The sequence below is a fragment of the Parus major genome, chromosome Z, assembly GCF_001522545.3.
Source record: "Parus major isolate Abel chromosome Z, Parus_major1.1, whole genome shotgun sequence".
In the NCBI taxonomy this organism is placed as follows: domain Eukaryota; kingdom Metazoa; phylum Chordata; class Aves; order Passeriformes; family Paridae; genus Parus; species Parus major.
Window position 1 is genome coordinate 50,467,068 of NC_031799.1, and position 24,969 is coordinate 50,492,036.

The 24,969-nt window shown below is 40.5% G+C and overlaps 1 protein-coding gene across 1 annotated transcript in view; it reads left to right on the forward strand.

The window, feature by feature from the left end:
* The window catches only part of LPAR1 (lysophosphatidic acid receptor 1), a 72,414-nt gene that overhangs the window by 4,996 nt on the left and 42,449 nt on the right, over positions 1-24,969 (forward strand). The window contains exon 2 of the mRNA XM_015615276.2: positions 18,941-19,109. Coding sequence (XP_015470762.1) covers positions 19,050-19,109 — 60 coding nt within the window. The 5' untranslated portion in view covers positions 18,941-19,049. The remainder of the gene's footprint in view (positions 1-18,940; positions 19,110-24,969) is intronic.

Consider the following 24,969-nt stretch of genomic DNA (forward strand, 5'->3'; position numbering starts at 1 on the left):
TTTTTTTTTTTTTTTTTTTTTTTTTTTTTTCCTTCCATGTGATATACTATAGATAAAATTTAGAGGTCCTCTCATTTTCTTTTTAAAAATATAAATATTATAAATATAAAACCCCAATATTATCCTTCTGGTTTTTCTTCTGACTGTGACTAAGAGGAAAATACCTCTTGAACTGGATTTTTGAAACTGCTGAAAAAAATGTCTGTGAGTTTGATGGTCATATATGATAATCCTTAGTTTGGTGTAGGCCTAGTGTTCCCATATTACAGACCATTTGGGCTTTTCTGTAGGAATTTGCATGCCACAGTGACCTTTGGAGTAGGATGGATTTCACGGGCACTTTATGCAGTACATCCATTTCTTTGCCAGCTAGAAAATGTATTGCATATTGCAGTGCTTGCAGGAGCAAGCCTGAAAGCATTGGATTGACATCAAAGGCAAGATCTTTCTGTGCAGAATGCTGGAGATTGTAAGAGTGGTAAAAATCTGGCAAAAGAAATGCATACTGTTTTTCATTGCAAGCCCCTTTCCCTCCCTCCTCCCTGCCCTTTTAGGGTGTGTGTGGCAGACATGAAATGATGCTGGTACATTATTTACAGAAGCAGAAGTTTTTCTTAGAAGTTGTTGGTTTTTTGTTTGGTTTTTTTTTGCCATTTGAGGATGATTGTTTTCACCTTGGGTGGAAAAATATAGCTATAGTAGTATCCATTTTTTATTAAGGAGAAGTTAGCTGCAGCAATAAATGTTGGACGAGTATAAAATGTTTACAGCATAGAGAAATTTGTATCTTCTTTGAGTAAGTGGGTGATTATTTAATAGCTGTGAGCTGAACATGAGCTCTAGCGAAGACCTACTGGAATCCAAGCAGTCAAGAGAGATGCTGTACAGGTCTCACCTGTTTTTAAAGACTGATAAATTCTCGAGCTTTCATAGCTATGTAGCTTTCAACTGTGGCAAGTGTTGTTTCGTCTGCTGCGAAGGGGTATTGATAAAGGGTCTGTAGCTGCTGGATTTTACTGAATGTTTAGTCTTTGATAGTACAGTCTAGTTTTGACCTGTTGTGGTTGTTAGATCTGCCAGACAATGTCCTGAAGCCTTGAGCTGATGCTGGTGACAGAACAAGGGAACTGGGGTGGCATTGCACATCTGCAATGTGTGGAGGGCAGCATGCCTTCCCGAGCCAGGATGGGGGTGTCCACAGCCAAGGTGTTTGTGCAGAAGAAAACTCAGGTTTGTTTGCTGCTCAATTCTGAGTAGTGAGGTGGAAGGGCTGAAGGAGGGGTGGAAGGCTCTGGGTGTGCCACCAGTGCAACAGTCACTGTCCCTGCATGTCACAGCACAGGAGCCCACCGAGTAGTGAGAACCCCTACCCTCCTGCTGCTTTGGGTCAAAGAGAAGTAAATTGTCTGTGGCACCAGCTGCAGCTGCTTCCAGTTGGATGGCTGGTGGCAGGAGACCTCGGTGGAGAACTGCAGGTTATACCTCAAGCCAATGGCAGTGTCAGGAGATCACCTTGCCCCTGGATGTTGCCTTGCACTGGGAGGGATTGTGGTGGTCATTATTGTGGTCAGTATTTTTTTTATTTTATTTGTGTGCCTGCATTAGGTGTTCACTGGCTCTCTGGATGGGTTCTGTTTTCTTGTAGTTACTGTTTTTTACAATCTCTTACTGCAACAGTGGTGTCATTTCTTGGGTCTTAGAGCTTTCAAGGTTTCATGGTTGTGTTACTAACCATTTTCACAGTTACTTGTAACCAAATACGAAGTAGCAAAGGGTGGTGATGTCTATGTGTGCTTGTTGTTCTATCCAGGCACTTCTGGGCTCTTTCATTGATGCTCCAATAGAAGTAAATTGTGCACTTTTGTGGATAGTTGAGTTGTTGTTTCAATGCCTGTTGTGACAGGTGGGTTTTCAGTGATTGTCTGTAGAGACTGGATCGGTAGTGTTACAAGATACGTGCAGTCCTCTTATAGTGGAAAGGGTTTCATGTGGTAGTGAAGCTGTGTTGTAGGATGTAAAGGGAAAATTTGGGTACCTTGCCTAAGGTTGTGCTTATAGGAGTAAACCTTGTAGCACTTTTCTGTAGTTGCATGCTAACTTTGAATATATAAAACAAATTATTGAAGTAAAAAAGCATTTGTGAAATTAGTAGGGGAATGTTAGAGAGAGAAGCATAGATTCAGACTGGTAATGAATGCTAAGCTTGTCATTCCCAAAGGAGAATAAAGCACTGTAAGGTCTGTGTTCATACTGTGTTGTGTGTCACTGACTATTGCACTTGGAAGGTGTCTTTGCAAATGTGTGCACAGCCCTGCTTAAGTGTTGTGTGTTGTATTGGCAAATTATCATTACAGGAGAGTAAAAAGTTCCCTGCATCCATATGAGAATGTCTCCAGGCATTTCTGTCTTCAGGATGAACCAGTGAATGAGTGAGAGTAACATGTTGTCCTATATGCCACAGTAGCACCAGGATGTACCAGGAGTGGTGTTTGAGCATATGTTAACCATCCATGCAAGCATTAGATTTGGTTGAGGAGCAAAGCCTAGGCTTTCAGGGAAGAATTCATTGGGATTTTCAGCCATTTCTTTCCATGTGTCTCCCTGTTTGCTGCTACATTCCTGCAGACACGAGCCCAGTGCATCAAAATGTCATTGTCCCTTCATTCCTCTTGTCAAGGAAATGGAATTCACCAATTGTTATCCTGAGATGCTGCAATAGGACAAACAACTTCAGGGAAATGGATGTGTGGGTAGGTACCTAGTATTCAAGGAGTATCATCCTGAATGTGACTTGTACTTGAAAGATACCATTATAAATGTCTATCAAGTGTATTGGTCCTGCTGTCTTTCCTTTTCCTTGCTGTCCCTCCCAAAATGAGTCATACATGGAGGGCAATTCTGTGGAAATGAGCCAGGTACCTTGAGCTGCCCTGGGCATGGTTTCTGCACAGGGCTTTGAGAGCTGTCCCAATGTGACTAGCAACACACCAGGATCATTTTGCTCCTCCTAAAACTTTAGATGGAACTACAGAAATGCACTCAGAGCAGTGTATTTTCCTCTACAGAAAGCTTGCAAACAAAAGACTTTTCTGAATTAGTGTTTGCTCCCTAGTCTTTAAGTGTCTTGTGTATAGTAGTTATAGTGTTCTATTTCAAAAGCCAATGCTAGTGGGACTGGAAACTGACTGACACTTCAGGGTGCTACTATAATCAGAACAATTCTGATATTTAGTGAATAGACTAAAAATAGATCTCTAGAATTAATCAATTTTGGAAACAGTTGATAGGAATAGCATAGGTTAGTGCCTCATTATCCAAGAAGTGTTTCTGCTTCCTGCCTTGGATTGCTTAAGATTCACATGCAAAAGCATCCTAGGAGGTTCAGCCTAGAGGAAAAAATTCAGGGGGAGATGTGCAAGCTGATGACAATCTGATGACAGGAGGGAATTACATGATTGTAGAAAACATAAATGCCTTAAAAATAATATGTCTGAGCAAATGCTTATGCCATGATCCTGCATATTTCCATCCCCAAGACCTCTTCCACAAAGTTTCTTGCAATCAGTTGCCCAGATTTTTATGACAAATTTCTGTTTGAGAGATTAGTTTACAACTTCTTTGGTCTTCTTTCTAAATCATTCTTAATATTCTATGAATAAATACTCTGTGAGGGAATCTTTGGTACAATTTTGTGTTAAAACAGTTACTTTTTCCCTCAGAAGAGTGGCACAAAAGTGCAGAACAGCTTTGGCATACAAGCCACACCCTGCTCCTTTGTGCTTCATGTGAGAAAGGAGCAGGGAAAAATACTGACTTTTCTTGGAGTTTCCAAGATGAGGTGACATTTCTTGGTTGGTAGGAAACCCGAACGTGCACTCGCCATGCATCTGCCTCCTGCAATTGTTCCAGAAGTCATTCTTTGCTCTGTATATCCCTCTGACTGTTCCTCTTGTGGTTTGATTAACTTTCCTCCCAAGACCCTGCAAGTGTCATCTGCTTGTATGAGCTGTGTCTCCACTAGAGGGGGGTGCCAGTATTGGTGTAGTGGGAAACTTTGAGCATTTGGTAAGTTATGGTGCTTTACTCTTCCGTCTTGCCTGGCAGTGGTGCACCTTGTAGGGTTAAGTAGAGTATCCTTGGAAGAAGGCGGCTGCAAGAGTGAAGGCAGCAGCTGACCAAGTAGTAGTCATTGGGTTTCTCCAAAATTGTCTGTTCTGCCAGCATGCCATAGTGCATTTTTGCATAGAATCATAGAATTATTTGGGTTGGAAGGGACATTAAGGATCAGCTCTGTCCCAAGCCCCTGCCACAGACAGGAGCACTTTCCTCTGGACCAGGTTGTTCAAAACACTGTGCAGCATAACCTTGAACAGTTCCAGGGATTGAGGTATCCATAGCTTCTCTGGACAGCCTGTTACAGTGTCTCATTACTTTCACAGTAAGTAATTTATTCCTGATACTAATCAATATATTATGACCTCTTTCTGGGTCGGTTACCCCCCTCCTATCACTACATCTTTTTTTTATATCATCATTTACATCACTACAGCATTTTTTATAAGCTCTCTTTGGGTATGGGAAGGTGGTGTAAGGCCTTCCCAGAACTTTGACTTCTCCAGGCTGAAGAGCTGCACTTTCTCAGCCTGTCTTCACAAGGAGAGGGGCTTCAGCCCTCTGCTCATTTCTGTGGCCCACTCTGCACTCATTCTTTCTTCTGTTTAGAGATCCAGAGCTGGGTGCAGTACTCCAGGTGGGATCTGCTGAGAGTGGAGTAGAGGGGGAGGGAGTATAAGGTTGGCTGACCTCAGAGAAGCTGCTCAAAGCAGGAGGCTGAAAGTCAGACCCAGCATGCCTAAGTGGGCTGTGTCAGGGATGAGAGTAGCTGTGCATGGGCCTCAAGCTTTGGTGTCATGGACACAGCTGGTGTGTGCAACTGTGGGATGCCTAAAAACTCTGGTTTGTGGGTGGATTTCAGTGCATTCTCCTTTTGTGGCCTGGATGCCTTGAGCTTCTTAGTTTATTTGTGCGGTCACAAAAAAAAGTCCTCGTGGTTCCCAAGTAATGTTTTATGGCTTATGCTTTTGTTACAAAACTGTCTGAAGGAGGCTTTGAAGTGTGTATGTGTTTAAAGTTTGTACCCATGTTAATGTGCACCAAGTTTCAACGGAAGAGCTGGAGGCAAACTTCTAGTTAGTTTTTGTTTTCTTATTTATTAAGAATAATCCATTGATATTCAGTTGTGCTTTTGTCCAATAGGATTGTTTTTTCACCTTTCTTACTCTTTAAAAGAGGTTCAAAAGGAGTTTATCTGAAAAATGTTGAGAGGGACTAGACAGTGCTTGGACACTAACCTTTCTGTCATCATATGAGTCAGAAGAATTTTTTATTTTTCTCTCTTTTTTACATCAGCTTCCATCATGCCTCCTGATTTTCTGTTTTCACTTAAAATTATGGCATCTCCCAAATATTCTGATTGAAATCTTGTTGTTTCTGTTGGGCATTGTATATATTAAGGACCTAGTCAGAGAAGCTGAATAATCACTGAAGTATGGTGTGAATTTACAACAGCCTACTTAATTCATGTGACCTCTTGTATGCAGTAAGAGCCTGTCTGCTAAACACAACTCAGAGTTAATCCAAGTCAATTCTTAGAGTGAATTAGTCAAGCTGTGAGCTAATCCTCTGTATTTACCTGCTTGTTCAGATAGGCAGCAGCCTAAGTTGCTTTAAACTTCACTTGATAGTTGAAAGAAGAAGGATCAGAGGGAATGGTGATGAAGTCTTGTTGTTTTCTTCATATCTCTACTTTCAGGGCATATATCAGTAGTGCTTTCCATTTATAAATCTTGAATTCATAGAATGATCAGCATAAGCTGCCCAAGGCCAAAAGCCAGTACTCTGCTGCAGTTCTCTACTAAGCATCCCTGACAGCTGCTGCTCCCAGGCTATTTTGGGGAGTGTGTTACTTCTTGATTATCCATAAAAATTGTTCCACAAAAAGTCCAACCAGTTGAGTTAGCATACTGTAGATGGCAGGGAGCATGATGCAGACTGTGAGGACTAGGAAGTCCTGTTGACCTCTGCCAAGAAACTAGTAACCAGCCCAAATTTTACAGCAGGGATTCACAAATTCTCGGTGTATTGTTCTGAGCACACCAGATACTTGCATGATGGACAAGAAGTAATTCCTTTCCATTCATCAACATCAGGATTTTTGTTGTCTTGAGCTACTGGGTTTGCTCCCCCTCCATTTTGACAAGATCAAAGGTAAGATCTTATTTCTGGGTCACTGCTGTCCATCAGATAAGTTTGTTTGTGGCCTTGGGAAAGAGCAGTGACATGAGAATAGGGAATTTAAATCCTGTCATTAAGATAATTCTTTCTTATTGTTAATTCTAAGTTCTTTCAAGCTTCATTCAGATTAACTTTGCAAAATACATCACTGCAGAAAGTGTTGGGAGAACAGTCAGTTGAGCCAATGCAGATGTTGCATAAATATTTCTGAAGGAGCATGAGTGTTATTTCTGGTTTGAGGGGTTGATAAATACAGTTCCTGTGTCTGCACTGGTGGTGGCCTGAACCACGTTTAGCTATTGCCTTACAGTCTTCAATGTATTTTCAGGAGTTGGGGGAATAGCTGGCAAATTTCTATTTCAGATAAACTAAATTAAACTCCTGTTTATGTATCATTGGTCATGGTGCATGTAGATCTATACTGAGGTGGTGCCTTTGTAATTTGGGATTTGGGGTTTGGCATGCTTAATTGTGAACTTCCTTGGCTTCAGCATTTCCAGATTATTGTATTTTATGGTGGTTTATTCTGCCTGAAGATTGAACATCTGTTTTGTGGATGCAGGGTAAAAAGGAAGTATTCCTTTTAAGGCTGGCCCCCCCTCAAAGCTGCTTAGAGAATTGTGACATTTTGTTACAATCCAGATGTTGTTGCTTTTTTTTTTTTTATCTAGCAAAAGGATATTGCCTGAATGTTTAAATTCAAACTTGTTTCAGAAGAGTGCCAGCCTATTACTACTTTTCTGAGTTTAAAACAAAAGATGGAGTTTACAAATAGAGTCTCTGGTGCTGATCCGTGGAAGTGTTGAATTGTATCGCTTTGTTATTTCTTCTTGAAAACAAATATGAAAATTCTTTTTGTAAGTTCTTGAGAAGATTTCCTTCTTGTAGCTTTTTCTGTTGAGGAGTGATAGTTGGAGAAAAGGATTCTGATTCTGATATAGTGATTTATAGCTTGCTGGAAGCATAATCTTATAATGGCTTAGAAGGGACCTTAATGACCATCTAGTTCCTGGCCCCCTGCCCTGGACAGGGGCACTTTCCCTAAACCAGGCTGCTCAAGGCCCCATCCAACCTGACCTCAAACACTTACAGGCATGGGGCATCCACATCTTCTCTGGGAAACCTGTGCCAACGTCTTACCACCCTCACAGTAAAGGATTTCTTCCTAATATAAAATCTAAATCTACTCTTTTTAGGTTTGAAGCCATTCCCCCTTGTCCTGTCTCTACATGCTCTTGTCAGAAGTCCCTCTCTGTGTTTCTTGTAGGGTCCCTTCATGTGCTGGTAGTCTGCAATTAGGTCACCGTGAAGCCTCCTCTTTTCTGGGCTGAGCAATCCCAATTCCCTCAGCCTTTTCTCCTAGGAGAGGTGCTCCAACCCTCTAAACATCTTGGTGGCCTCCTCTGGAGTCAGTCTAACAGGTCAATGTCCTTCTTGTGCTGGGACCCCAGAGCTGGATGCAGGGTTTCAGGTGAAGCAGAATCCCCCACTCCCCTGCTGCCCACACTGCTTTGGATGCAGCCCAGGACACGTTTGGCTTTCTGGGCTGGGAGTGCTGATGGCTGGGTCATGTCCAGCCTCTCACCCCCAGCACCCCCAAGCCCTTCTCACTGGGCTGCTCTCCACCTGTTCATCCCCCAGCTTGTGCTGATACTGGGAGTGTCCTGGCCCAGATGCAGCCCCTAATGCCTGGTCTTGTTAAACCTCTTGAGATTCCCATGGGCTCACTTCCTGAGTTTATCCAGGTCCCTCTGGATGGCATCCTGACCTTCAGGTGTGTCAACAGCAGCACTGAACTTGGTGTCATCTGCAAATTTTACTGAGGGTGCACGCTATCCCTGTGGTTATGTCATTAATAAAGTTGATACAAAAGTCTTTAATCACTGTTATCTTCTTTAATGATATTGATTAGTAAGCAAAATAGTAATGAGAATGTATTTGTAGCTAAATTCTCTCTGCTATCCATGCAGTTCCAGTGTTCAGAATAATTTTAATGAGCAGCTCCTTGCTCTGTCTCTCTCTCTCTCTCTCTTTTTTTTTTTAATATCAGAAGAGACAGAAGAGGGTAAAAGCATGCACCATACTTGCGTCTTTTATACACACATGTGCACACAATGCTGGCAACAGTTAATAATGTATCTTAAATGATGAGTTATCCATGGTTACTTTGAGCTTTCCTGCCTCTTAGTTAACTACTTCAAATTTCTTGTCTGTCAGTAGAAATAAACAATTTTAAAAGAGTTTCAGAAACTGTTTTGAAATTACTTCTTTTAGAAGTATTTGGTACTATAGAGGTCAGTATGATGAAAGAGTATATTATGAAAATACAGTCATATGACAGCAGTTTCTTTGTGGCTGTGCTATGAGAGACCATAGACCATCCATATTGTAGTAACTAGTTTATGTAAGCCTGAGCAAATTGGCATTGTTTTCCTGGAGCTGGTGTCTAGCTGTGTTTTTCTTCTTTATTTTCTTGTGATCCTGGAAGTTTAAAGTAGTGACGTAATGTTGAAATTAGATTATTGCATGAATTATTACTCTGGAGTCTTCCTAGTTCATATTGCTTTTACTTGAAATGCAAAAATTAAAAATTCACTTTCGGGGATATCTTACTCTTCCAGTACTTAACAATTAAAAAAACATTGTGGAGCTGCTGCTGCAGTTGTTTCTTGAAGATGGTGCTGTGGATAGCAGAGATGTTTTAAAGCAATTTTTGCATGTCTGTATGTTTGGTGTGATTATTTTACACTGGACCTTGCCCCTTGTGCTGAAGAAGCTCCTAATGCATCCCTAGAGACTTGCATCTACCTGCCAGCATCCCTTGCATTAAGACAGATGCTCTCTCTTGTCCCCCAGAGAGTGGGAAGAGGTTATCCAGCCTTAATGAGCGGCAGAGGAACGCTCATCTCTAAGCAATTTCTAACAAGCAAGCTCTTACGGAAGTCATTAGGAGAAGCTAGATAATGGGTGAAATAATTCTAGAGGTGCTGGATAGTAATGGGAAGGCAAACTGATATGTTGGCTTTAAAGGGCAAACTGCAGGAAAATGAGAAAACTGAGGAAGCCATGCAGAATTTTTTGAGTTTTCAGACAAAGTTCCATTTTTCAGAGGAGTAGAAAGCTTCAAGAGAAGATGAGGTATCATTCTGGGTTTAAAAAAACAGCAACAAAATGCTCCCCAAGAGATGGGTGTGGAATAGATACAATATGGAAATAATCAGGAAAAGAGGTTTAGCAAATGAGAGAATTGCACAGGATGACCTAGGTCAGGGAAGTATGGAAAGGATTCTGGAAAAGGACAACTACAAAAAATAAGTGGAAGTTTTGTCTGACTGCTAATGAGATTAAGTGCCTCAATCTGTAGCAGAGTAAAAAGTATCCTGTGTTTAGCAAGGAAAAGGAGTATGATTCAGTTTTGGAGAGCACAGTCATGAGAGTTTCAGGAAAAAAAAAAAAAAGGTTGAGATGTTAATAGAAAATTAGGAGTGTGTCTCTTTTTTTCAATTTTTTTCTTATTTTGGTAGATTTTTTTTCATCAGTATGGAAAGAAACCTGGTGTGCTGCTCCATCCCTCATGGCTTAGCCTGCTGCTGATGTCTAGTTTGTGTTATAACTGTCATGACTTGGGGTGAATATGCTCATGATTTCATAGTGCCAAATCCTATGGGTTTGTCCTTTCAAAGTATGCTTTCTGTCACTTAATAAAATGTGACATTTTCTTCTCCCTCCAAAAACCCCAAAATAGCAAAATACCCAAGTCCAAGACAAAAACAATTCTTTAAAGAATGAACAACTTGTAATTTTGGGGATAATCTACTCACTTAAGATCATCTGGAGGTCCTTCCTAGGGCTGAACTTCAAAGCAAGTAAAGGAGGAAGGTAGACATGTGTAGTTTAATTACAGACTCTTGAATTTTCTGCCCTTTGGTGAAACCCTGTGCATGACCATGGTCAGTCTGCTTTTGTCATCCTCAGAAAGGGGTATGAGGCAAAATACAGCGGCATGTGGAGAAGACTTCCCTATGAGATAAAGGCTTGAGGATATTATACAATCTACAGGTTTGTTTGGTTATTTTCACTGAAAATCTGTGAAGAGAGGTTTTTGTCCTTCTATATGTTCAAACTTCTCTTCTGCTTTTCTTTGGAGGTGTGAGCAGGGTCTCTAACATTGCCCTGGTGGGATCACTGTGAAGGCATCTTTGCTGAACCATGCTCTTGGTGACAGCAGATGATTTCTCTGAGGGAGTGAAACTGCATGATGGTAATATTTTATTGTTGTAAATAAATTCAGTGTGTGATAAATGACTAAGGTGACAGATCATGTCCCTAATCTTACAGTGGCGAAAAAGGAAAATTTCACAGAGTACTTCCTTTGCAGAGTTCATGAAACTATTTAGCTTGGTTTAGGAGGCTCCACCTGGGGCATCCTTGCTGAACTTGCAGGTTCTATTCTGTCATGGGAAGCCTTGGCAGCAAAATTCTAGTACTCATTATTAGGCCAGAACAGTGATCTCCCCCAGACTGGCCACAGAGCTTCTATTCAAAAGGGTTTGACTGACACAATTATTTTTTTGTTTGAAGCACAGACTGCACTGTGAATGCGTATGACTTAGATTTGAGATCCTCTGTGGAACCTTGTATTGTGGAAGGGTCCTACTGAATCTAAGGACGGATTTTAAAATTTGTACAGAATGAAATTTCTAGCCTCAGATCACTACTGAAATCTTCACCTTTTTTCCTTACCTAAGAAAGGCTAACCAGCTGTATTTTGAAAGTAGACTGAGGTAATGGAAACTGGAAGTCTCTTTTAGCCCCAGAAAGTTGCAAACTTCCCTGCAGCAGTTTCAAAAAGCCTAAGCATCTTTGAGGTGTACAGGTGTGATTTGGTGGAAGGCAGAAGGGAAGATACAAAACATTAGTTTCTTCTTTTTTCCTTTTTTTCTGGTTAGTAATATACTTTTGGACTTCTGCATTTTAGTTTGAGCTTTAAGTGAGCTCTCGTGTTTGTCATGTTTATTTTGGTTTGAGGTTTTTTGTCAGATGCTTTTCAGGTACCTGGGCATCTTGAACTTAGATTTTCCAAGGTGTTGTCTCTTATTTTGTTTTGATTTACTCAAATAAAAGCTGAGTGCTCTGGCCAGCTGATGCTGTTTCAGTGAAGCAATCTGCAAGCTGACACACAGCTAAACATGCTGCTGTCCTGCTTTTTATGCTGTTCACATCTAGTGAGGTGGTTGCACTTAATATTAAGCTGAATGTATGCTTTGGCTGACAAATTACAATCAAAGCAGACATCAAATCAACACAAAAGTAGATGTATTACTTACATGGACCCAAGCAGTAGTAAAATCCCTGATTCTTTGTTATTTCTTTGTTACACTGAATCACTTCCAAGACAATTGTTTAGGGCACTGTCATTCTGAAGGACCAGCAGTGGTGTAGGCATTACCTATTTTCACATGTTCAGTGGTTGGGTTTGATCTGTAATTGGGAGAGTTTTTTGTCCTGTTTTTCCAGTTGTCAAAGTCCCTAGTGCTCATATTTCTGAAAACAAAGAAAAAAATCTTACAAAAACACATACACACAAAAAAAACCCTAAAAACTAAAAAAATAAACCACCAAAAAACAAACAAAAAAAAACCTTGAGAAAAGCCAGAAAACAGCTTTACATGCATGGGATAAAAGGAGGGTGGTTTTCAGCGACTGGAAGAGGATAATTTTTGTGATCCAATCTGCTGGGCTGTCCATGCCATTTTACCCTGGTTCCCCTGAGATTTTGGGGGGATCTCCAGCATGCTGGAGATCACATGGTGGTTAGTCATGGCACTTGCTGTCTAATGACAGTCTAGTAGACTCTCTCTCAGTGCCTAGGCAGGGGGCTGTCCCAGCCAACCACACTGACAGCCCTCCTGTGATCCATCCCTGTCACACGGCACATCCTGTGGATGCAGCTCTGATGGTGCTTCTGCTACAAAGAAGCATAAAAATCTTATGTTGCATACAGCCAAGGAGGAAGAGAGGTTTCAGTAACAACCAGTTCATGGGTTTGGGCCAACCAACTCAACTATCCATTGTAGTTTCCAGTTTATTTATTATTGATTAGCCACTTTTGATGACAGTGAAATATTTAAACCACTACATTATTCTTGTTGCGGGTTTCGTTCCCTTTCCTTCCCTCCCTTCTAAGCCTTAATGATACTTTGTTCAGCCGGTTTCTGTGTTGTTCAATTATTGTGTCAGATTGGAAAATGATCCTTTTTAATAATTGCTCTGGATATGTTCAAACAGCACAGTGATTCATCAGCATTCATCAACATCAACAGGAGTTCTGTGAGCAGAAGTGGGCTGGATAGAAATTGATGCTGTTGGATTAACAGTCTCAGACTGTGAAAGAGAATGCTGATCTCTTAAATAATACCTGCAAGGAATTGACATTTAATGTCAAAGTGAATTAACCATTGACATCTGAAAAGAAATTACTAGGTCCATAGGAGATTCTTCCACAGAGACAGGGATTTGATGGAAAAATGCTTCCTGATATAAATTGATTTCCACTTGTGGGTTGGGTAAATATGTGTGCTGTATTTTGGGGATGAGGTATTACATTATATAAATGATGTATATTATATAAGCATATAAGCATCTTTTATTCTGTGTAGTTATTGCCTGTCTTCAGTACATATGTAAGGCCTTTTGCCTCTATATAGCATGCTAGTCCAACAGCAGCATGAAAAATTCACCTTGTGTCCTGTGAAGATCTCAGTTTCTTCTGCAGAAGTGAACGAATAAGCTCAGTTTTATTGTACCTTCAGTCTGTCTTTGATCTCAATTCATAAACCTTAAAATCTGGCCAGTTTCTTAGGGCTGGTTGTTATTTTGTTAATTTTGTAACTTTTGTCACTCTTGATAGAGGGAAAGGGCTGACTCAGGTATGTTTTACTGTGGGTTTTGGTTTTGTTTTGTTTTTATTTCAATATTTGCAAGGTAGAGATTTCCTATTGTTGTGTCTGAACCTTTTCATATGTTAGCAAATTCCATTCTATTTTTCTAGACAGTGAACTTAGACTCAAGAAATATCTGTGTTTACTGGTAGGGACTGTTTCCAGGGGGGTTGATGGTGCAGCCAGCACAGGAAACATGGTGAACTTGTGCCTTGTTTTTGGCACTCCCCGACTTCCACAACCCCCCAGTAATGCTTCACAAATCCATTTTCACAGTGAATTTACTCATTCTTACAAAGAGCTTCCAAATGGGTGAGAAGCTATGGCTCTGTAGTTTTTTCAAGCAGTCTGGCAAGTGATTAGGAACAGCAGCCAGGAAGGCTTTGGGTGTGGATGTATTTGTAGAACTGGTCTTCACTGTGACGGTGGAGGTGTTGCATGTGCTGTAAGAACAGGAGTAACTTGTGCATTTCATTGGTAGTTGTAACAGTTCGATAGCAAACCACTGAGAGATTCCAAGTCAGAACTACAATTTAACAGGAAAATTGAAATAAAGGCAGAAAGCAGTGGCTTAAATGCATGGAGTAAGAATTCAGTCTGACACCTTGTTGGTCAGGGTGGTGATAGCTGTCTAATTAAATGTTGGATGTAGTTCTGTTGAAGTCTGTACTCCGGTCCTTCTCCAGTGGTGGCTGTCAAGCTCTTGTCCTCTGGGAATCCTGTGGTAGATACTCTGGTGTTCCAAGCCTCAGATTATATTCAGGTAGGAATGTTTGGTTCCTCCCCCTGGGTGGAGCACCTCACAGTGGAATGATGTAACTTAATGAGTCATGCCGTGATGGTGATGGCCCATTAGCAGATGCTATCCCTTGGAGAGAGTTATAAGAGATATGTCATAGATGGGATAAAGAACACTGCCCCATCTGGTTTTATCAGCTTATGAAAATGGTAATGGAATATATACTTTTGGATACATCTTACATTGTAACCTTAGGCAGTAGTTGGTCTGAAGGTGTGCTGATCAGCTGCAGTCACCACTCTTGAATGTGTTTAATCAATGCCATATATTACATCTATTTCAGTACTTATTACCATGGTAGTAGATAGTGGATGTGATGACACTCTTTATCCTGCTTTCTGGAGAGGGGTGTCAGGCAATGGAGCCTGGCTGAGACCAACCAAATTGCAGAATTTGCTCTGTAAAATATGTGTATTCAAATCAAAAGTTTGTCTGGGACTGTTAATTTTGTGCTAGCTTCCAGACTGTTAGTGCATCTGCTGAGGCAAGAGAAATCAGAAATTTGATGGGGAGATGGGAGTCTCATTAAATGGAAAAAAATTGCTCACTGTTGTTCAGAAGAACTTTAGGGCAGGAGTACAACATGGGCTGCACCATCTGTCTGGAAATCTCTTTTATTTAATTTCTGCTTCTTTTGCCCAATACTGAATCACAGCTATTACCTTCTTTCAGCTTTTACAAGTACTGATCAGAGTGCAGAGGGTTATCCTCATCTGCATACATAACGCCCCATGGAACAGAGAGAGGGCAGAGTTAGGAGGAGATTGTAAAGATTATAACCACTTCCACTGAGGAATACACTAAATGCAGGTAGCTCTGCTTGCAACCTGAGTACACTGAACTACCTGTATTAATTATATTCCTCAAAACAACTTAAATTAGTTTGGCTTGTCCTTATGCTTTGGTGGTGTCCTGATTCTTGGTGAAGTAAGATCAAGGGATCTGCCCAGGAAATTAAGTTTTTAGGAGTAAAATGACAAGATGGATGTTGTCAGTTTCCAGAGGATGAAATCAACAAAATAGCAGCTATTTCCCCACCAGCCAGCAAGTAGGAAACACAGACTTTGCTAGGCACTGTGGTTTTTTGGAGGATCCATATTCCAGAGTATAGTCAGATTGTAAACCCTCTCTAGCAGGTGGCTTGGAAGGGGAATGATTTCAAGTGGGATCCTGGACAACAACAAGCTTTTGGACAAATTAAACAATAGATTGTTCATGCGGTAGCCCTTGGGCCAGTCAGGATGGGACAGGATATAAAAAGTGTGCTTTACACTGCAGCCAGGGAGAGTGGACCTTCCTGCAGTCTCTCATGAGAAGTACCTGGAGAGACTCAAGGACAACCCCTGGGGTTCTGAAACCAGCAATAGAAGGGATCCAAGGCTACGATCCTACACCCTGGCTGAAAAAGTGTATCTGGCAGCTTATGAAGGGCATCAATCTGCTTCAGAAGTGAATGGCACCAATGTATGGCTCCTCCTGGCCTCCTGGCTGCCCAGCATGAGGCTGGATATTCAAAGGGAAAGTCCCTTCCACACTTGATGCCATTGATGCTATGTGGAGTAAGTGGGTTTTGCTTGATTGCACAGAAAACTCAAATATGAAATCCAAATCACCAGAAGTCACCATGGACTGGTACAAAAGCAAATGTGGGGATGACTGGAATAATGGAAAAAAAGGCAATTGGCAGCACAGCGGAAAACATATCTGGACTTCTGAATTGTGGCAAGACATCTCTGCCTGAGTAGAGGAGTTGCTCTAAGTTGCTGTTCAAGGACCTGAGTGCACTTGGTGGGTAATGCAGAGGGATGGAGAAACATGGTGTGTACCTCAAAGGGATTTTCTTTTTGGGTGAGAAGAGTGTGTAATGTTGAATTAAATCATACTGTTTGCTGAATGACACTGCCACTATATGCCATAACTACCAAGGAGAATGAGTATGGATGTTCCAGATACACCAGTCGTGAGCTCCTCGTAGAGCCCACAGTCATGGATTAAGTGACCACAACAGACATCTTGGAGGGATGCCCACTGACTATGGAAATGATACTTGTGTTTGTGTGTATCTATATATGTATGTGTGTAAAGTTGGAAGGTGTAGGATTGGGGCATGATGTAGATGGCATAGAATAAGGGGTGCATAGTACTTGTTTTTTGACCAGGATGGAGTTAATTTTCTCACAGTGCCATGAAGGGTCAGAGCTGGAGCCCTGTGGGTATGCCTAGCTGGTTGTTCTATGCCACAACCATCACCACAGGGGGCTGGAAATAAGGGAATCTTGTTTCCAGGAAAGCGGAGGGGGCTTGCAGTTGGGAAGGAAAACATGGGCACAGAGGGTTTGTGAATGGTTCATTGTCTCAGGGGCAGCATGGCACCAGGTTGATTTTTGAGCACCTTTGGATGTAAATCACCTTCTTTATGCATATTTATGTTATTAATATTGTTTCTGTTGCTGTTAGTATTCTAATCTCGTTGCTGTTTCCAGTAAATTGTTCTTAACCTGGGACAGCAGAAAACCACCTGTTGTGCTATCAGTCACTTCAACAAGTAGTAAAGTGAAATGTTAGGCAGGACAAGTCATTGTTGTTGCTCTTCTCCAGATGGCATTAATTTTTCGTTGTGACTGGTAAGGTTGCCATGGTGGTGTGATGCATTTATTAGTGAGCTAAATTAATTCATTACAAACAGGATTGTTTAGTGAAGGCTGCCAGAGGTGAGTGATGACAAATGAATACTTTCAGATAGCAAAAATTCAGATGTGACATCTGGAAGTGTGACATTTGTGTGAGATCTTTCTTACTTTCTCACCTTTTTACATGGTGTTCAAATGTTTAATTTTCTTTGTTGAGTTTACAGATGGACCTCTCCATCTGGCATCAATTAGTACTTTACACTGTAAGCTGAACAGACTTTGGATTTTTTTCTTACTTTTTCAGGATTTTTTTCTTTATGATGCTCCTTAGTAAAAATGTTTCTTTTCTCACCCTTTTGTTTGACAGACAGGATTCTAAGCATACCTTTGGTTTTGATTTAGACAGTACTCCCTAAAGTCAGCTTCAACTGTGATTTTTTTCTCACCTTCATTATCCAAAAGTGGTAGCATTTCAGGATTAAGAGAAAAGATTTTAAAAGAAACTAACAGTGATGTGCTGTGAAGTAGGTGCAGTGAAACTTCTACTTTTGAGCACATCATGAGAAGAACAGAAAAAAATGTCTTGAGATCTTATTGAAGTTACAGTTGCAACAACTCACAAGACATTGATGAAATATGCTGGTTGAGGATTCTCAGGCTGTTCATAGAGTTTTACTGAAAATCATTGCCAAGTTGCAGAAGCTTCCCTAATTCAGAATTCCAGGTTGATGCTGTTTCCCTCATCTGACCATAGAACAATTAGCGAATTTCAGAAAATTATTTCAACTCTCATTTTTGAAAGAAAACAGGAAGCCTGAAGGCTGTGTTTGTTCTTTCACTTTGTGAAGGCTCTCTTGGAGGGATGCTGCATCTCCGTTTTCTGCCCGCCCTGTGAGTATAGGAGAAGAAATTTGGAGCAGGGAGTGGAAAGAATGAAAGTCTGCTAGTAAGAACTGAGTAGGAAAGAATAGGGGTCACTGGAAAGCTATATAAAGATGGAAAAAGTGATCCTAGAGCTTGGAAGATGATACAGCTACATGTGACGTAAGGCATGTGGGGATGTGTTGAAATGTGAAGCAGGCATTTCAAGATGATGCTTTTTAAGAAGGAGGAATAATTTCCACAGTGGAGCACAAAAGCTGAGTTTAAATTAACATGACCAAAAAAAAAGACATAACTGAATCAGAAAAGCATGTGGAGCACAACTTTCCTACAGCACTTATCTATTGTTTCTTGGCTTGGTAAGTGTTACCTCTGAAAAAATGAACTTATGGCCAGGAAAGTTACTGGTATTGTCTCTGTAACTATAGCATGGCCTCAGTTTGAAGAATACCACTGAAGTTTGGAGTAATTTTTGGTATGTTTATTGGATGCTGATTACACTTTGCATGAGTAGATTTCTGCTGTGACTTGCAGAATAGGAAGTGATAGATGAAGATAGCAATGGGTGTCTCTCCAAAATCCTTTCTGTGATGACTAATTTGTGGGTTGTGTTGTATATGTCTGGTCTCACTAAGGGAAAAACCTAGCAGTTGTCTTACTCTAAAATTTTTAAATGGGATTGATATCTTGGACTTTTACAGGAGTTTATCCCTCCACCTTTTTGTTTGCTTGTTTGTTTGCACACAAGAGTAGAAAAAGAAAAGAACATATCTGTGGCAGCTGGACTGACCTTGATGAACACAATAGCTATGGAGATAACTTCATTCTATTGAATCAGCTGATTAAATTTTACAGATCGGTATATTCATGTGCTGCAAATCTATGACTGCCTGGAAAAAAGGGTGTCATGTTTCTAAGTCATAATGTGTAAGCTGTTTTTCTTAACAAAGAAGAAAAGTTCATGTGATCACTGAACTGAGGGAATAAATGTGTCCTGAATTCCAGCAAGTAATTCTATGAGTATTCTTTTGTGGGGATTTTTATTTTTTCTTTTGTTGCAGGGGGGAAAAAAGTCAACACAGTTGCAATGTTCTGTAGGTGACCATATTTCCTTGCAAAAGAAAAGCAGTCTATGTGCTAGCCTTCCTGTTGATTTCAGTTTGTGTGAGTCTAGTTTGTGTTGTCAAGTGAATTTTTTTCCTGTTCTGGATCAAATTCCAGTATGGCTTTTGTAATTTCTCCTGAAAGAAAAAAAAAAAAAAAAAGTGAGTGTTCATGTCAGCAACTAGGGCTGCACAAAGATTGGTTTTTCAGCAGCCCAGGGTCTTGCTGTTGACTGCCTACCCAGTTCTCTTATTTTTCTCAACAGGTTTTCTTTCTTTCTTTCCTGTTAGGAGTAAATATCAGTATGACTAGAGTCTGAGGAAGGGCTTCTGTGTTCCTAGCAAGAGCTTGCTGGTGCAGAGGAACAGTGCAAGGACACCAGGGGCATTTTGAGCTACCATGGATATCCCCACCGATTTGGTGCCATCATCCATGATGTCCCAGCCTGAGGTGATTGAGGTGAGTAGACCACGATGAAACTCTAGCAGGTGAACTGATTAAACATCTTTCTTATTTCCTCATTGAATCCTATCTTTTTCTCCTCTCTCGTTTTGAGTCATCTGGGGAATTTTTTTGAACTAGTATATTAAAGACACTCATCACTTACTAAGACAAGTGACACATGACATTGCTGTGTTATAGTAGTGTTTGTAGAATAAAATATATGGCAAAATATGATCTTTATTGACTTCACGTAGGTGATCACTGCACTACAACTTGATTTTTACTGTGTTTATTAAATACAGAATAGAGTCTGTAATGTGGATAAGCTGGAAAAATACCGAAGGAAATTTCAGGTTCAGTGTTCTTATCAGAAAAGTTTTAAGTGAAAAGCAGTAATTAATAACACATTTAGCATTACTAACACACTAATCTTGCTTTCATGAAACTACTGTGTGTTTGACTCATTTATAAAAGTGATTTGTTAGCTTCATGTGCTGAACACCAAGTACTTGAGTGTTCTGATAAAGTAAAAATTACAAACAGAAAAGGAGGCGATCATAACAGTCAAGATTTCATTTCAGAAAAGCAGTTTCAAAGTCCTTTTGACTTCACAGAGACTGAAGTGCCTGTTAGAACTTAAAAATGTATAAGGATGAGACTTTTACAGAAAAAGGTACCATAATAATTAAGATAGATATCAGAAAATTGAACATCCAATATTTATTTTGCTTATTTTTTGTTATTCTTGTTTGCTGTAGGTTCTTTGGCTCAGGAGACTATATCTCTCAGCAATATGCTCTGGGAAGTGTTATATTTCAAAGATCCCTAGATTCTGTGAATTTAGGGTAAAACATGTCCGCTACTGGGTGATGATGTGAAATGAGATAAATCCAAAGTCTGCTTTTGAGAAGCTTCCTAACACGAGTCTTCCTCCTGTGTTTCAGATGGAGAATTAGTGTATTTTGTTGCTTTTTGAGTCTCTGTTAAGGTTCCAGAAGAATTTTGTTTCTTTACAGCACAGCAGAATACCTGGCAGGAGGTGAATGCTGCATACTTGTGCCCCAGGCTGCATAGCTATTTCCAGACTCCTCTCCCTTTTGGGGAAAGATTTCTGCAGGCCATCACCACACATTTGCACCCCTGTCTTTGTGGGTTGCCTCTTCAGAGCCCTCTTTGTGTATGACTGCAGTGGGTCTACTGTGGCTGAGCACCAGCTGCCCATCAAGCTGCTCTATCAATCCCCTTCCCAGTGGAACAGGGAAGAGATAAATAATATGGAAAACAACTTGAAGATTGAGATAAGGCAAGAAAAAAGTGAAAGTTTGTGTGTGCATAAATGAAGGGAAAAATAAAATAATCTCTGCTTCCCATCAGTGAGTGATGCTCAGCCACTTCCCAGGAAACATGGCTTCAGTATGTCAAGTGGCTGCTCTGAAGGCAAACACTGTAAAATAACTAATGCTTCCCATTCCTCCTCCTGCCCTCCCTCAGCTTTTGTATCTAAGCTGACATCATATGCCATGGAATTTTACTTTGGTCAGTTTGGCTCAGCTGGCCTGGTTTTGTCCCCTCCCAGGATCTTGCCCAGCCCCAGCCCCCTTGATGGAGGAAGGAATGTTGGAGAGACAGCGCTGATGCTGTCCCAGCGCTGCTCAGCAATAGCCAAAACACTGGTGTGTTACCAGCACCTTTCCAGCCATCGATGCAAAGTGCAGCAAGGTGAGGGCTGCTGTGGGGGAAATGAGCTCCAGCTCAGACAGACACAATATAATATCCACCCCTTATTCCATACCATTTCTGTCACACTCGGATCCCACATAATTCATGCATCATCTGACTGTTCCTTTGTATTTATTTCTCACTATTTGAACCCCTTCTTACCCACTCATACAACTTAAACTACATCCCTAAAACATCTCTCTACGAAACATACATTTTCATTAACTAGGGTCCTCTGCTCCTTCACAGAGAGATATTATTTTCCTGTTTCATGGGCTTCCTTCATCCCTCCTGATCTCCAGTCCACCAGGATGAATGATCAGGACAGCAGAAGTGGCATACCTGACCATTGGCCACCAACACCCATCTTGGTTGTCACCTCCTTACATTCTCCTTGCTCCTCACAAAATTCATTCTTCATCAGTTCATGTCACTCCTGCTACTTTACTTCCTGCAACATACCATTTACACCACAGTATAGTTTTCCCCCAGGATTAAATCTCCTCGAGGCACAAACCATCCCTCAGCATTACCCACCAAGTGCACCTAGGTCAGGTCCTTGGGCAAAGACAATCCCACAAATGGGTTTGTCTTAGTGGGAGGAAAAACCCGCACTGACTTCCCCAGCTGCTTCCCTGTGTAGTGCAGGGACCATATCTCCTCCCAGTGTGAAGGGATTTTGTTTGGGTAGGAGCAGATCCCCCTAGTGTTAACCAGCCAAATGGCCTCTGTTAAATTTGCATCCCAGTGCTTCCATGCCCCATTACCTGATCCTCTTAACATGGTCTTCAGCAGTCCATTATTCCTCTGAGTCTTCCCAGAGGCTCATGGGTGGTAAGGGGTGTTACATATCCACTCAATGCTGTGTTTCTTCGACCAGAACCTCTTCATGAGGTTATTTTGAAAATTAGTCCCATTGTCTGGTTCGATTCCCTGTGGCATACTGCTACAAAATGTGTCTCTCAAGGCCTGAGATGGTGTTCCAAGCAGTGGCAATGGTTTACAGAGTATGTTTCCAGACAGACAGTTGTTGCCTCTACCATGGTGAGTATGTAGCTCTTGCTTTGGTGTGTTTGCGGCAGTGGTCCAATGAAATCAATTTGCCACCCCTCACCATATTGGAAACCCAGCCACCACCCTCTATTCCAGGGAGATTTCACTCATGTGGTTTGCTTGATAGCAGCATGTTTCATGTTTGTGTGTACCTAAGGATTGTTGCTCCGGACAAATACCTTCTCAAAAGGAGAATAAGAACAGCTGTAGTGTGAGAGAATGAGCAGAAGAAAAGCTATCACTTGTAAAGGACTTGATGATCAGCATGGTCACTTTTCTGTTGTATTGAACAAATGCACATATCTTGGGTCTGCAGAGAGTTTTCACTGAATAAATTCATGCCTGGACTTTGTATCACTAGGCCAAAGACTAGAAATAAATAGATTACTCTGGTCATTGATTAGTAATCTAGAGGTCTGTCTCTACTGTGAACTGAAACTGTGTTTCAATGAGATTTGACTTGGGAGCCAAAAATAAATGCCCACAAGAAGCAAAGACTGGTATCTCAGTTCAGGAGATTATGGTAGAAAAAAGACCATTCTGTCATCCTCATGTTGTAAAAGTATGAAGACTAAATGCTTGCATGAATTCTCACAGATTTCAGTAAATCATTGTGGATATGATAGTTCATAAAAGTGTTCAATCATATATAAATAATAACATCTCCAGACAATCTGCTGGGAGACATCTCTGTTTCTGAGAGTAAGGAACACCTTTTTAACAGGCAAGGACATAGTGAGATCTGTATGTCAAGAGACAATCACTAGATTAAATATAGAAGGAAAGCACTTTTCATAGTTGGACTGCATGGGCTTTTGCCTTTCATGTTTGGAATGAATTTAGGATAGTTTAAAAAACACTTTTGATTACATTTTTTTTGCCCCCCAGAGGACATTATTCTGCCTTTCAATATTGAGGACATGCCACGGTGCACTGCAGAAGTAATTTAGAGGCTAGTGTTTTAAGGATGGATTTTTTTTGAAACTTGGAAGTAACCTTGCATGCCTTTTGCATGAGCTAGATGGCATCTTATTTGCAAAAAGAAGAGTTTTGCTACATTACTTTAAATTTGGTTGTTTGTTTGTTTGTTTTAGTCCTTATCTTTAAACTTTCCTTTGGCATTTCCAGAATAGTTGTCTTCATTCACATTTGGTCAATTTGCACTCAAAAATAAATACTATTTTGTATATCTATATATGTATATGCATGCATGTTTATATATTGTAGTAAAAAATACACCTCTGCTTATCCTTTAACTGTATCAGGCAAACAAGTTTATTTCCCCTGGGAGAGAATCTCAGAGATCTGAAAATGGCCTTTTTGTTAAGTCATAACTCCTTCTGATAGTTTTCTGCTTGGGCTTCAATCTTACAACTGCTCATTGTGCCACCAACAATAAGTTACTGTTAATTTAGTGGCAAATGGTATTTTCCCAAGATTCATCCTCTGAGTCAGGTAACAAAAGCCTTAAATAGAAAGTTTTTGAAACTGGGTACCAGATGTGAAATTCCTAATACTGTCTTAAATATTTGTGCTGTTAGTATGTCAACAAAGGACCAGCTTCTGGTGCTTCCCTACAACCCTCTATTGAAGCAACACATTTGCCAGAGTCAAACCTGCCTCCCAACACACTAATTTATTCAAATCTCCCCTCTTTTTTCCCACCCCAATATCTTGTTACCAGGCACAAGAAGTGGTGATTAGGAGCATGGGCATCCTGGTCACATGCAAAGGTGAAGGATAAGTAAAGTTTCAAGGTAGCTTACCTGTCCATGGCTGTGGTCTGAAATAGAAAATAGTTAGGGGCAGCATTCACAATGTCAAAGAAGTCAATGAAACAAAAAATTTCCCAAATATGCTTTGAGCTTTTTGCCATGGAATTTCATTGCAAGTCAAAAGAGATCTCAAATTAATCACAATAAATCACAATCTAGTGATTTCTGATTAGATAAGCTGTTCTGTTCTAAGAGAGAAATAAAATGTAACAGAACTTTCTGATTTTTTAACTTGGAGATATTTTGTATACATATTATTACTTCATACCTCAAATACGGATAAGTAAAATGATCTCACAGGAACCTGACTAGTCTGCTAATGCATTAAGCAAAGTTAAATAATTCTGTAAGAAGCATTTAGGATGCAAGAGGGCTGCTTGAAAAAAAAAAAAAAAATCACAAGTGGTGACCCATACTGATGAAAGTATTCTCTCAAGTGATTAGTATTTTCTCTCTTTGTGAATGGCATGAGATGAATTCTGCAGTAAAAGCTTTGAATAAGTAATGTTTGAGCTCCAGTTACTTAATGAACCAGAGGCTTCCAACAGTGCCTCAGAAATGCTTAAAACAAGAAAACAACAAAAATTCATCATTCTCTCTTTGCTTTTACCAGCAGTGGATCCTACCAGCCAAATACAAGAAACAAATGAGTATGTTTAAATAACTGCCTTGCAGCTGTTCCAAAGAGAAATCCAGAGCAGTTTCCATTAGAGTGCCCTTTCACAGCCAGAGCCAAAAACCACTTCTCCCACTCTGTGCCATTGAATACGACTCTATTTTCTCCTCATTTTGTTTGAATTGGAGTGGAAGGGATTTAAGCTATCATGGCCACAGGATGGTTATCCTTTTCATAATATGCTTGAGGACAGGCTGCTGTGGGCTGGCACAGCTGTTGTCATCTCTTCCCCCAGCTAAACACAACACAATTTGCATTTTGGATTTGGTGCCCAAGTTTCTGCAGTCAACAAGTGTCTGGATTTTTTTGTCCCACCTTGAGCTAAATAAACAAATTAGCCTTGTTACCAAAACAGGCCTCTGGTCATGGTAAAAACAGTAAACAAGAGAACAAAAGGAAATGGTGAGTCTGGAAAAAACAATTTGTGATTAGAAGTATATCCACCCAGTTGCAGACATCATAGGGGAAACTTAAAATACCAGTACACTTTTTTAAAAAATTATTTTACTAGATGAGATTACTGAAGGATCAAAATGCATCTCCATTTTGTTTAAAGTAGACCAACAGTGCCTTAAAGGCAACTGCTCAGTAATGTGAGCAAGTTAATTATAGAAACCCCATTGTTTCTAAAGCTCTGAGATAAAGATTTTTT